This window comes from Ursus arctos, unplaced genomic scaffold (assembly GCF_023065955.2).
Source record: "Ursus arctos isolate Adak ecotype North America unplaced genomic scaffold, UrsArc2.0 scaffold_5, whole genome shotgun sequence".
In the NCBI taxonomy this organism is placed as follows: Eukaryota; Metazoa; Chordata; class Mammalia; order Carnivora; family Ursidae; genus Ursus; species Ursus arctos.
Window position 1 is genome coordinate 54,336,121 of NW_026623067.1, and position 13,394 is coordinate 54,349,514.

Consider the following 13,394-nt stretch of genomic DNA (forward strand, 5'->3'; position numbering starts at 1 on the left):
TAACTGAATATTCACAGCATAACTCTTTTTAAAATCATTTCAAGAAAACACATTTTACAGGCTAGGTTTATTTCAGCCTCGCTGAAAAGTTTGCTTCTGTGGACCTTCACATGTGCTTCTAGTTTATCATGGGGAAAAATAATGTGTTGTTTTGTTGTTGGTTTTTTTCTTTCTTCCTCTTCCCCTCAGTGCTGTTGCCATGTAGGATAATTCCCCTCACCCTTACTTTTTTATAAAGCCAAGAGAATAGTTACATAGAAATAGTGTAGACACAACATAGTGGTCCAAGATTCTTAATTATTTTTAGTTCTCTTAGTAGTCAAGTCAAATCGAATTATCTCAGTATTTTATATTTCTGGGTACTAAGGTCTCTGTTTCCTAGTTTATGATCATGCTCTGAATAGAGTATACTTCCCTCCATTTAAAATTTTCTCTTAATACGGTGGATCACTTAGTCTCCGTGCCCTGGTCCCCATTAGCACTGTCGAAGGGAAAGGGAGGGAAACGGTATGTAAGCAGTTGATTGATTACTTTCATAATTAAAAAAAAAAAGCTGCTTAGGTCCTGCCATGCATTTTGATTAATTGATTCAAACCACCTTTCTGTCTCCCCCATATACACACTAAAAATACTCAAAGACCTTGGGGGCTGTACAGAATAGAGAGATGAGCTGATCTGCTCATGGCCAAGGGTAATTAGGAAATCTGAAAACCGTGACTGTAGTAAAATTAAATTTGTTGATTTTTATATTGCTCCACCATCAAAAAGAAAGAACCCTTGACATTTACAGAACATTAAGGTGACATTATCCACCATTGGCAGAACAGAAATGCATGCTTATCTCCAGGGCTATGAAATGCAGTGGCGGAGGCAAGAGGAAGGGATGACAGAAAAGAATACCATGTATTCACATTCAGGCATTTAGGGAGGTATAGCTTTATTCCTCCTTCCGTTTCTTCATGACTACGTTGCTTTTGAATCGGTGAAAAGTAAAAGTCCTGAAGTCTTAGGTGTAGTGCTCGGTTAAACCCATTATTCATTGTGAAGAGATTCAGCTTTTCATTTTGCACCTGTCAAGGATCCCACCCACCTCCATTAGCAAGGAGAAGAGCGTGTAACTTACCCAAAAGGAAGCTTAAGGTTTTTGAGATAAGGTGTTTGGTTCGTGACGCAGTTTTTGTCAAGTTCTTGAGCTGTTGATTTCTTTATTTAGAGAGCACAGGGTAGATGGACTTGAGTGAGGTTGAGTTTGGTGGATGGGAGTAGGAAGGCTGCTGATACTTCCCTTCAGATTGTCTTCCTCTGTAGGTCACTGGGTGTCACGTGGAAGTCTGAATCTTTCCCTGTACCCACAGCACTCTCCCAGGTCCCAGCTTCCCTTAGCGGGGACCCCACCTAGAGGGAGGTTGCCATCTCCTGTGCACAAAGGCCAAACTTGAGCTATGCAATTGAGTGGTATATTCAGCAGAACAGAAATTGAGTTAAGTCTTACCCAGCCTAACTCTTTCCGAGGCAAAGAGTGTTACTACGTGCCTTAAGATGTGCTGTCTGGTCTTTCAAAGGATCATTTGTAATGGTATCCTATTGTCTGCATGGATTGCAAAGCCTAAGGTGACGATTGTGTTAATGGTTTTTAAAGCACCGGGGGCTTGTAACACAGCATTTAGAAGTCAAAATCAGATAGGTGTTACTTTTTCTGGATAGACAAAGGTCAACTATCAGTGATTTTAAAAAAGATAGAAAACTAATAGTCTCCAAAAGCAAAAGTAGAAAGAACCAAAAGGGGGGCCTGTTCACCTTTTTCTCTGGGGAGTTACTCTGCATGTTCTTCTGCTCAGAAGCTTTCACTCTTCATCTGTGCCCTCGCCCAGACAGATGTCAGTGATTTTCCATTTTTATCGCCTCCTGCGTGGTTATATTCTCTTGGGATCCTCTCCTGAGGGGAGTCCCAATTTTTTAACTAAAAACAAGCAAACAAACAAACAAACAAAACACCTCTTAAGGGTTAATAAGCTTAAAAATAAAGAAGGCACAGCTGGCTCAGAGGGGAAAGGATCTTACCACTGGTCCAGTAACTTCAGGACAGGGTGAATGACACTTTCTAGAGGAAAAGCCAGGAAGACGTAGTGAGCCACTGAGTAACGCAGTGGGTAATAGGCTTTGTCGTCCTGTGAGTTTGCAAGGAACAGAGAGTGTTAAGGGGGCATGTGGCAGGAGAAGTCAAAGGTGACACCTCAGGCACTCTTCTGTCAGTTAACGCATGAGCGTAGTGTAGGTGTGTCCTAGGAAGATGGTAGGAGGTGACACAGGCAGAAGTCTACACAAAGAAATGAGGTGATGTCCACTTACCACAAACAGCGTTGTCCACGTTATTAACAGCTAATACCACAGGATAGTCATAGTATACAGTGGGCGGTCATGGCGTTGACAAGGCAATGCCTGGTTCATAGCATGGGCTTCCATGGGTTGGAAGCAAGGGGGAGGACTTATCACCACAAGGGTTGTAAGATACAGATTCTAGAAAGGAATGAATCTTCTAGTTAAGGGGAATCACAGGCTGAGAACTAGCAGACTCGTGTACAGGTAGAGTGAACCTGAATGGACGCCTCTTCCTCTCCTCCTCCTCCACATCGCCTTTCTCCAACCAGTCATGTGTTTGTAACGTTTGCCTGACACCGTAAGGGCTCGTGAGCCACAGGGGAGGACGTATTCACTTTGTTCTTCCTTCCCTTTCTCTTCCCCTCTCCCTACTTCTCCTGTCCCAGATTTCCCTGAACGTGTTTATCCCTTCTTCTTTGTGCAGTTGGCAGTTTTTCAGAGCACTTGGATCAGATAAATGGACGAAGCGAGTGTGTGGACAGTACAGATAATTCCTCAAAGCCATCCAGTGAACCCGCTTCTCACATGGCCCGGCAGCGATTAGAAAGCACAGAAAAAAAGAAAATCTCGGGGAAAGTCACAAAGTCCCTTTCTGCCAGTGCTCTGTCCCTCATGATCCCAGGAGGTAGAGAGACATCTACTCGCATGACATTGTGTGATTTGTGCATGTGTCCCCCCTTCCCCAGTTTGGAATGCTGATGGGCGTGCAGGATGGCTAGAAGCCGTAATGGGGGTACCCGTCCGGCTCAGCTCTCCCGGGAGCCTCTCCCTGCAGTCACTCCAGAGCTCCCAGACAGCATGTGTCACTGATTTCTTCTGGCTTCTTTCTGCATCAGGAGATGAGGCTGGCTTCCTTCCCACAAAGCCTTCCTTCTCGTATTTGTTTTCTTTCCGTTTCTGCTCCCCCATCCCCAAGTTATGTGGTAACGTTACCTCCTCTGAATAATTTTTCTTCCCTAGACTGGGCATCATTTATATACTTCACCAAGCTGTTTATAGCATCTGTGTTGGAAAACGAAGTATAGTTTTTCCTCATCTAATTAATGAGGAAATAGACATGGAGGATGTAAGTTTTTCACTTCTGAGGATGCAGAGAGTCACAGACAGCACTGAAATTATGCTTTTTTCTCCACCCTGTCTGTTGAGCTATGCTTCCTCCTACTGGTAGTCAAATCATTTTCTTCCCTGTGTTGGAAGACGAAGTTTAATTATGGTTTTGTGGAATTGCGGTATTTTTCCACAACTGGGTTTCGCCTCCACAAACCACTAAGTCTACAGCAGTTCCACTGGAAGAGATGAAAAACAAACCCAAGAGTTGGTGACTTACCTCTCAAATGGCGGCAAGGGACTGCAGGTCGCAACTGAATTCTGTTGCGGATGGCTTGCGTTTGGAAGAACACAGACCATGTCTAAAAGGAATTGTTGATATTTTCAAAATTTCCTGTTGGTGCAGAAAGAAATTTGATAGAAACAAATGCCCCTGTGGGGATACTGCTCACACTAGCATACTCTTTGCTGGGAGACATCCTCTTTAGTACCGTAAAGCAAACACCTGTCTCCCTAGTTTGAATGACCATTCGTAACCCAAAGGCCGTGGCCCCAGGGCAGCTGCAGTTGGGAAGGTAAGTCTGCTGTTGAAAGCTGGGGAGAAAGCCCACATCTCGGTTCAGTAGAGCAATTGTTCAATTTGGGGCAATAACAGAAACTATCATGAGGGAAGGGATCAGGGACTTGGCTTTCCAGCAGTTTCGATGTGTGTGTGTGTGTGTGTCCACTCTGTCCCATTCCTGCTTGCATGGTTAGAAGTTCCCTGCCCACCAGTGTGTGTCTCCTCACCTGGCCTTTTGACCTTTAGATAAAAGGTAGCCAGCAGAAGAGTACCAGGTGCCAGGTACTGTCACAAAATGAAGGAGCATGGCTAGTGAGACACTTAGCTTTGTTCTACTTTGGCCAGACCTAAGAACTGGAAGAAATGATAGTGTGGATACTTTCAGCTCGCTGTGGCCACAGTGTCCTCAGTGCACCTGGTGAGTCTTCAGTGGCCCTGGCGCCTAGGAGCCTGGCTCTAACGGGGCTCACCCTTCAACCTCAGCATCTTCTGCAGATTGTTCTTCTTGTCAAACACACACAAGTTTCACGTGACCAGTGAAGATCTGTTTAGGTTCACAGAGCTGACAGTAAATTCGAAGTGTGTTTGCTTATAGAACGAGAAGAACAGAGTAGAATTGGTGTTGTGGAAGGTGAATTAAGTTTTTCTTAAAATTTCTCTGTTTCACCTGTATTATCCTCTCAGCATTGTTGTTAGAATGGTAGGTAACATGGGAAGACAGTCCGTTGCAATCGGAGTAATGAGGAGTGATTCTTTCATGGAGAAATTGATAGCTCAGTGTTTCTTGAACCAAATCACTCACTGAGTACTAGTTCAGTAATACTGTAGAAGGCAACTGGTGCATTGATAAATTGCTCTCCTGACCATGGAGGTTTGAGAAGGACCATGTTCAAGTTGTTGAGGGCAAGATTTGAAGCCAGAGGATCGCTTACTCTAGGCCATGCAGTCTTCTCTGGGTAAAGGCGTACTTGAAATGTGTGCATTTGTGATTTGTTTCTTTAATTAAAATAAAACATACTAACTAGAACTATCACAGCCAGGTAGGAGTTAAGTTTGGTGTGTGTTTTCATTAGTGTAGAAAATTAAGAAATTATAACTTCAGAGAATTAATTGAAAAATGAGTTAAAATAAAGACGCTTTTGAAGTTTTCTTAACAGCCTCTGTTTGGAAAGCCATGCTGATTAGCAATATAAATATTTTTATATAATTTCCTTATTAGAAAGGAATGGATTTCTGTTACAGCCAAGCTCCCGATCATGGCAGGGCTGGTGCGGTGTGGGCTGGCTGCATGGATGTTTGTGTGATCAGAATCGGCTTTGATGACTGGCTTCTGTGTTGCAGACATGTTTGCTGTTTCTCCCCTGGGAAGTCCAATGTCCCCCCACTCCCTGTCCTCGGACCCTTCTTCTTCACGAGATTCCTCTCCCAGCCGAGATTCTTCAGCAGCTTCCGCCAGTCCACATCAGCCTGTTGTGATCCACAGTTCCGGGAAGAACTATGGTTTTACCATCCGAGCCATCCGGGTGTATGTGGGAGACAGTGACATCTATACGGTGCACCATATTGTTTGGGTAAGACCAGCCGCCTCTCATCCTTGTTAGTTTTCACTCCCACCCATCCTGGAGAATGAATAAGTTGGCTGAGACCCATTTGCAAGCAGTTTTTCTGTTAAGCTGGCATTTGGGTCCTGTTTCATGCCCTTTCCCTTTATGGGGTGGCATTAAATTTAGCGAAAACTAGTGATTTCTCATAATTCTGTCCAGTTTTCGTGTTTGATTATCCAGTCTGTATAGCAAGCTGGTGGAAATAGTCAATGACAGTCCTCTTGCCACCCTCCTTTTTAGTTTTTTTTTTTCTTTTCTTTTCTTTTTTTTCTGGTCTTCTTTTATTTAAAAAAAAAAAAATCTTACCTTCTTCATTCACCTGAAATTTTATAAGGAATGGTCCTTTTTTAGGATGATGACAGAAAAGGAATAATAACCATGCCTTCTTGATTTCCTCTTAGGAGCTTAGGATCACTTGCTGATTAACTCAGAATATTCTCCCAGAAGAAACAGCAGATGTTAGGGTTGCCATTTGTTGGCTTACGAATATATACTCTCTTCTTGGACTTTAGAATGTAGAAGAAGGAAGTCCAGCATGCCAGGCAGGACTGAAGGCTGGGGATCTGATCACACACATCAATGGAGAACCGGTGCATGGACTTGTCCACACGGAAGTTATAGAGCTCTTGCTAAAGGTATTATCTTTTTATGTCCATGCCGTACAGATAAAACAGGTCATCAGAAAGAGCTGGTACCAAGAATTCTCTCCTAAAGTTCTACGGTTCTTCTCTGTGGTACACCCATACACACTCAGTCTTATTGCTGAGAAAAGTATTCAGTAGTCTAAGGTTTAATACAAAGGAGAAGAGATTATTAATTCTCTGGTTATTTATATCGTGAAAACCATGTTCCTACATCTGCACAGTCACTTCCTAATTTAACTTCTTATTCTAAATCACAAATAACATGAATTCTTTTCATTTTATGAACCTCACTGGTGAAATCTGTTTGGAAATCACCTAAGGGTGATTTTCTTCAGGAACATTAAGTAAGTTTTATTCTAGTGCAATGGAAGATGAAGTGGTATTAAACTGTGGGGTCAGGAATGAAGGTTCAGTCTGACAGTTGGATTTCCTTCGAAAGGTGGAATTGTGAATACAGGGGCGCCTGGGTGGCTCAATTGGTTAAGCGTCCCACACTTGGTTTCAGCTCAGGTCATGATCTCAGGGTCGTGAGATGGAGCCTCACGTCTGACTCTGCACTCAGCAGGGAGTCTGCTTGAGATTCTCCCTCTCCTACCACCACCATGTGAGCGCTCGCTCACTGTCTCCCAAATAAATCTTTTAAAAAAAGAATTGTGAAAATATACTCATATACTGTAAATGACAGAAATTGGTAATAATGGAGGAAGGGGTGCTAGCAATCATTACACCTTTCCCCCCTCACACAAATGAATTTGAACATAAATCATTTTCTATTTCAAATGTAAGCTGAATAAAGCCTAGAGAGTTAAGGCCACAAGAAGCATGAATCTGAGTGGAGAAAGAAAATCCACACTGATCCTCTCATTTCTGGTGAGTTACTTGCTGTGTCACCTGCTGACTGTAGAATATAAAGTCATAGCTCCAAAAATGGGTCTTGTAAAAACAAAGATGAAGTTGTGTTTGATTTTAAATCTGTTTGGAAAAAGAAGTCTGTAATCAGAAATACAGTCTCTAACTGGAGGATTATTTTACCAATCCACAGATTTATGGATGACCTCTTGCTTTTTGAGCACCAGAGGGGCTGTAACGGATTTCTATACAGAGAGGTGTGAACCACAGCTTCAGATATATTACAGCCTGTTGAGAGACAGAGCATAAACACATAAATGCCATTGAAATAATGTGCATTTAGACTGTTTTCAGAACACTCTGAGTCTGGTGCCGTAGTAGATGCTGATAACACAGGAATGAAGGTATAGTCCTTGCCCTTGAGAAGTATGGGAGATGTCGGGGTTGTATGGAAGCAGATAAAGTTTAACTTAATTAGTCAGGGCTGTAGCAGAGGGAAGAATGTCATACTTTTGGAGAGAATATTCTATGAGTGGGGAGAGACATCACAGAGAAATTTCATTGAATTGAAACATGAAAGAAAATTAGAAATTTAGAAGGCACTACAAAGAAGTGGGTATGCTAAGCCTTCCAAAAATAAGTGCAATTTAATGACTTTTCTACTCTTCTGTCATTCCCACAGCTAGTAGGAATATATTCTTCAAAAAATTAAGGGCCTGGCCTAGGTTCTGAGAGTAGTTAATATAGCATGCATATTCGAAGATCCATTGTGAAGTAGCAGATTGTGGGAAAATTAGTGCCATTGATTAATTCACATCATTGATGAAATTTTGGTCTTGAGCTCAAAACTGAAGTCTGCGGGGTTGGGGCCTGACGTTGCTGTAATTCGTACCTACAGGTTGTTCCCCTAATACTAGCCAACTTTCTCACCAATGCATGTATTGATCACTGGAGGCATAGGACTGAATATTGAGAGAACACTGCAGTGCCATAGGCAGTGTTGGAAATCTGCTTAAGGTCATGCCGAACACGTAGCCAATTGGACAGAGCCCTGCAGGGGACATAGTAACTATCAAAGCTTTCTACATAATCCCAGCATTTACCCCATACCTAGGATATAGATGGGTACCCAATAACTGTTTGTGGTATTGAGGTGAACAATGGGGTTCTCCTTTGCCTGCTGTCCAAAAGTTAACCATGGGAGGAGCCAAATACCACACTACTACTCTTGTTATGTCTTGACTCGTGTCTTGCTCTACATGCCATTCCGTTGGCCATTCAACATTAAATGGCTGGGGTTAGGCTACGCTTTGGAGTATGGCTACTGAACAGAAACAGACAACATGGAGAATAAGACCTGAGTTTTTTAGTTTCATTCACCACCGGTCCCTGATAATATTCTTTGTCCACCTGGTATGCAACAACTCACTCCTGTAAGTGCCCAAGAAATGGGAGGCACAGCAGGGTTGCTGACTCGGAGATCCTTTGGATGTGAAAGTGACCTGAAATGACTTAGGGCTCTACAGGAAAAAATTCTGGAAGGGATATAAAGACTCGTGAGTCTGACCAGCAGCTTTTCTCACAGTACCTGCCCCTGTGGTCCAGGGCTGCCCCGTTGCTGGCTCACAGATCAGCCCTTTGTGAGGAGGAGCCCAGGGAATTTGTTTAGGGTTTTCTCCCTCTGTCTGCACAGCCAGTATATAAACCTTTTCACCGCAGAGGTAGGCAGACAGAGGTAGGCAGACAGACGTGTTATTTATCTCCAAAATGCTCCTTGCTCTTTTCTAGGAGCTCACCCTTTGTTTTAAATAAGTCTGTGTTTTACAGGTGAGGTTCTCTTTAGTCTTTATTCATCCTGCTAGAGCTTTTTCAAATCTTGGCATTAGCATTTGAAAGGAGGTCAGAGGGATTTTAAATGGTAACATGGTTTGGCTTCCTGCCTTCTTTATAACAGTGTTGTGTTACCTGCAGCGTAGCTCCAGCCACAGCGTGTCCTCATATCATTTCGTGTATCTGCTCGTAAAATCACAAGGAGAAATAATAAACTGAAATATATATCTTTAGAAAATATGCATTTGTTTCCTTGGCTGAGACATTCAGTGATTTTCCTAATTTGTTTCACATTTGATATGATTCAGGATTTTTAAACCTGCTTCTGTAAAATCTGAATATATATTTCTCCTGAAGGTCTCTGGCAAAGCCTCTTGGCAGAATCCAGTCCCATTTATAACATTTGTCCTCCTGTGGTTATGGAGCACCTTCATTCCTGGATCTAGTCAGCGTGTCTCTGAAATTGTGTAAGCACACGCAGAGCGTATCGGGGAGCTCTGGCGCGCTCTGTCGCAGAGCCAAGCAGGGGATCCTGCCTCTGGTTCATAAAGGAAGCACTGGAGGGAGCAGGCAATGTAATGAAACAAAAAGGATACAAGGGATTTAATTATCTTCCCAGTGAACTGTGTAATCATGCAGCTTTCTTCCAAATTTGAACAGTGGTTCTTGCACAAAGTGTAAAGTGAGTGGTATCCACACTGGGCTCCCTCATGCCATTGCTCGTGGAACACCAGGGTAGTAGCTCTGTTTTGGTGTTCTTGGAGGCCGTTGCCTTGATGTTTTCTGCTCACGAACTACTCCGTGAAATGTGATGGCACCCTTAGGAAAAGGCGGTGGCTGCTCTGTGTCTGTTGAGACATGCTTGTACGGGACTCATTTATCAGCTGGAATGTGAGCTCAGTAAGCATTTTCCACATTTAACATCTCCAACTTTGGGCTTATTTACCCTCACAACTTCCAAGCGAACCTACTGCGGAAGCACTAACTTCCGTCCACAGTCACTTCCCATCGTAGGTCCGCGGAATTACAGAACCACGTGCTTCCCAGTTCTGTTCCCCATTGGCTCTGTGACTCCCTTGAAGTGTGCTCCTTCACCTTTGCCTCCCCGCTCTCCTGCCGTGAGGAGTTAAATCACCTCCATTCGGCTTTCAGGTAGCTCTCTCAGAGAACTTTGTAAAAGCAAGGACATCTTTCTCCTCCCACTGCCGTGGTGGGTGAAGTCCATATAGATGCACATAGTAAGGTGCCCGGCTTTCCCTCTCTACTCCAGGAAACTCAGTTCAACCAGGTGGCTTTTTCGGGATAGCGTTAGTTTAAAGGGCCAGTGCATAAGAGAAGCCCTTCTTCATCAGCCCCTGCTTTGAAAATGTCTTTCCTATGAACTCTGGGGAACTTTTAGATATTAAAATGAAGTCCATCAATTAGCATCCTTGTTACCAACCTTACCTATTCGCTGAGCCCTGAGAATGCGCAGAGCGTCGTGTTAGGTCCTGAAGGGTCATACAACAGGGGCCACACAAGAATAATAGGTAATAGAGAGTGATTTATACAGACGAACTGCTACAGTCCTTACACACTGTGAAGGGGGTGCTGTAAATAACGGTGTGTCCCCACTTTACAGATGAGGAAATTAAAGCATGAGAAAGTTAGCAGAGCGGCCTGATTTTATCTGCTAAGAAGGCGCAGAAGAGGATTTGCACCGTCTAGCATCGGAGTCTGTACATCACATGAGTCTGCCGTAGTGCTCTATACCCGAAGTCCTCTGATGGCCAATAATGCAGTACCACATTCACATGGAAAAACAGTGGCAGTACCAGTCTGCAGTCAAAGGAACAGACTGTAAACCTGGCCCCAAGTCCGAAGTAGAGATGACTTAAACTAGGGTAGACAGGGAGGAAGAGTTGGGGGTTATGGGTGGAGAGTTAGTGCGTGCAAAGGGAGTGTGGGATGGTCTCAGCAGAACATAGAGGGTGTGTGCAAACAGAAGGGCAGGAAAGCTCAAAATGCTTGAGGTACATGAGTAAACTAGTGTGGCAGGAGCCTGGGTTTGTATATGGGATGGAGTGTGCAAGGTGGTTGGGGCTGGATTGTGGAGGATGTGAATCAGAGCAAAGAGCCAGGCTTACAGAAAGCCCAACGTTCCCCCATGTGCAGGATGCAGAGAAAGGAATGTAAGAATAGTCTACCTCAATAAGATATCCAGGGCCAACCGATAAATTAACGTGGAGCCAGACTGAGAGGAAGAGATTGGTTAGCCTGCTTTTGTATTGAGTTCAGCCAGCTTAAAGTAATTTCCCTCCCACCATGCACAATTACACAAATGGTTTATAGTAAAAGTGAACAAATTGAACATTTAACAGTCTGCTGGCCCCATTTTTTGTTTTTTAAACAAGTACCACAGAATTTCTCTTAGAAGAGTTTACTCGTTCTTCAGAAGAATGTATTGAAGTTGAAAGGACCCAGTAAGACAAATTGCGCTGAGCTCAGACAGCCCTCCATGTAGCCAATGGATCCACCAGGTGGCAGCCTTTATGATTCCTACCTTATTATCGATAGTTATTTTTCCATTCATTTACCATTTTCGTTGTCATTATTGCTCCCATTGAAATATTTGCAGTCTTTATCTTCCGTGTCTGCAGTTCCTCTTTAGGGAAATTATCTCAGTGTATTTACCTAAGTCAAGCAAACTGTCCTCAGGAACAGCCATATAGAGAGACAAAAAAGAAAACCAGGTTTGGTTTTTACAGGGGAAGGAAACATTTGTACAGAGCTCAGTGATGTGCTCTGATTTAAAAACCCTGGCCATGACTATTTTCTACTGAGGTATGTTCATCATTTATGCTTATTTCTTAAAATGTTTATGCTGTTTTTCTATCTCTTCGTTTTCGTCTTGACAGTCTCATACTTGGATCATTCCCCATATTAATCCAGTGCCTGGTTCCCTCACCACCACTCGTCATGTAGAAGCCGTGTACTCTGCTGGGAGCGAGAGAGGTGGTGATCAGGGCATGCCCGTGCCCATGACTAGTGGGCACAGGGGATGAGGGGCAGGGAGCCAGGTGTGGGCTCTTCCACTGGGCTTTGTGACCTGGGGAAGAAGAAAACTCAGTGTCCCTGAATCTGTTTTCCTCCGTTTTAATGCAAGGATAACAATTCTTCCCCACCTTACCGGTTGTAAAAAAAATAAAACAGCCCTCCTGACTTGGTGGTGAAAATAAAGTAAGAGAATATATGTGAAAAACACTTTAACGCTCAAAATGCTCTTTAAAGTGGCATTGTTAACCGCTTAGAGATAAAGATAGGGAAGGCAGTGGTGAATATGCTAGAAATGGTAGAATTGGAGTCAGGTTCAGTGACTCACGTGGTAGGACAGCCTCAGTGGTCACAATGGCTCTCTGTGTCCCGTCTATATATGATTATGGGAAAGGGTTGAGAGAACCACAATGAAAGATGAACTCCAGCCATCCTGGTTGCTCTTTTCATTTGCCTCAGGCATGCAGGACAAACTCAGATTTTAGCTGACCTCCCTCAATTTGTGAAGAGATGATCCCATTCTAAACAACCTCCACTGATAGGCCTTTCATACTTAGAAGCTGAATGTTCTGTTCAAACAGGAAATAGAATGTCAGTTTTTACCATCAGATAAAGGTTTATTCTAAAAGTTTTGGCATTTGCAATAGAACATATAGTTTATTCTTTCAGAATAATTTTTCTTTTGTTTCAGTTGAAATCCTATTTCCCTAAAATATTTTTTTACAATTAGGACATTAGGTATGGGAATACATGTCTTAAATATACAAAAAACTCTAAAAGTCAGTCATAAAATACTAAGACTTGCTGATTGTAAAGTGGATATAAGACGTGGACAGATCATCTCCTGAAGAGATAGAAATGACTAAAATAAATGAGACATCATCAAAGAACAAAGATTAAAACTTGATATAATTTATTTGTATAAAATTGGTGATTCGTTTAATGTTAATGCTCAGTTCTGACAAAACTGTGGTAAGAAAGGTATTTATGGGGGCACCTGGATGACCCAGTCAGTTAAGCATCTGAGTCTTGGTTTTGGCTCAGGTCATGGAGTCCTAAGATCAACCCACCTGTTGACTTCCAAGCTCAGCATGGAGTCTGCTTAAGATTCTCTCTCTCTCTCTCTCTCTCCCTCTCCCTCTGCCCTTCCCCCCACTCTCTCACCTTTAATCTGTCTCTCAAATAAATCTTAAAAAAAACTCAAAAACGGTATTTATGTGCTGCCCACAAAAATACATATTGACATAAACTTTCTGGAAAATAGTGTATTAGTATGTACCAAGTTTAGAAAGATCCTTTGATTTGCTGCATTGACTCTAATTATGTAATCTAAGGAAAATGACAGAGATTAGGACAGTGATTTATAGATAAGGGTATTTTTGGCAACTCTTAAAAGAATTGAAAAATAGTAAACAGTAGCAGTATGGAAATTGTTAAGTTTTGATT

The 13,394-nt window shown here is 42.8% G+C and overlaps 1 protein-coding gene across 20 annotated transcripts in view; it reads left to right on the forward strand.

Annotated features, from left to right (window-relative positions):
* The window catches only part of MAST4 (microtubule associated serine/threonine kinase family member 4), a 535,574-nt gene that overhangs the window by 511,727 nt on the left and 10,453 nt on the right, over positions 1-13,394 (forward strand). For 14 of the 20 annotated variants that reach the window (XM_044384142.3, XM_044384143.3, XM_057307025.1 and 11 more), the window contains 3 exons: positions 2,804-3,004; positions 5,330-5,559; positions 6,105-6,227. In XM_044384142.3, the coding sequence (XP_044240077.3) occupies positions 2,804-3,004; positions 5,330-5,559; positions 6,105-6,227 (554 nt within the window). The remainder of the gene's footprint in view (positions 1-2,803; positions 3,005-5,329; positions 5,560-6,104; positions 6,228-13,394) is intronic. The other 6 variants (XM_057307021.1, XM_044384145.3, XM_048220822.2 and 3 more) reach the window with 1 other exon arrangement.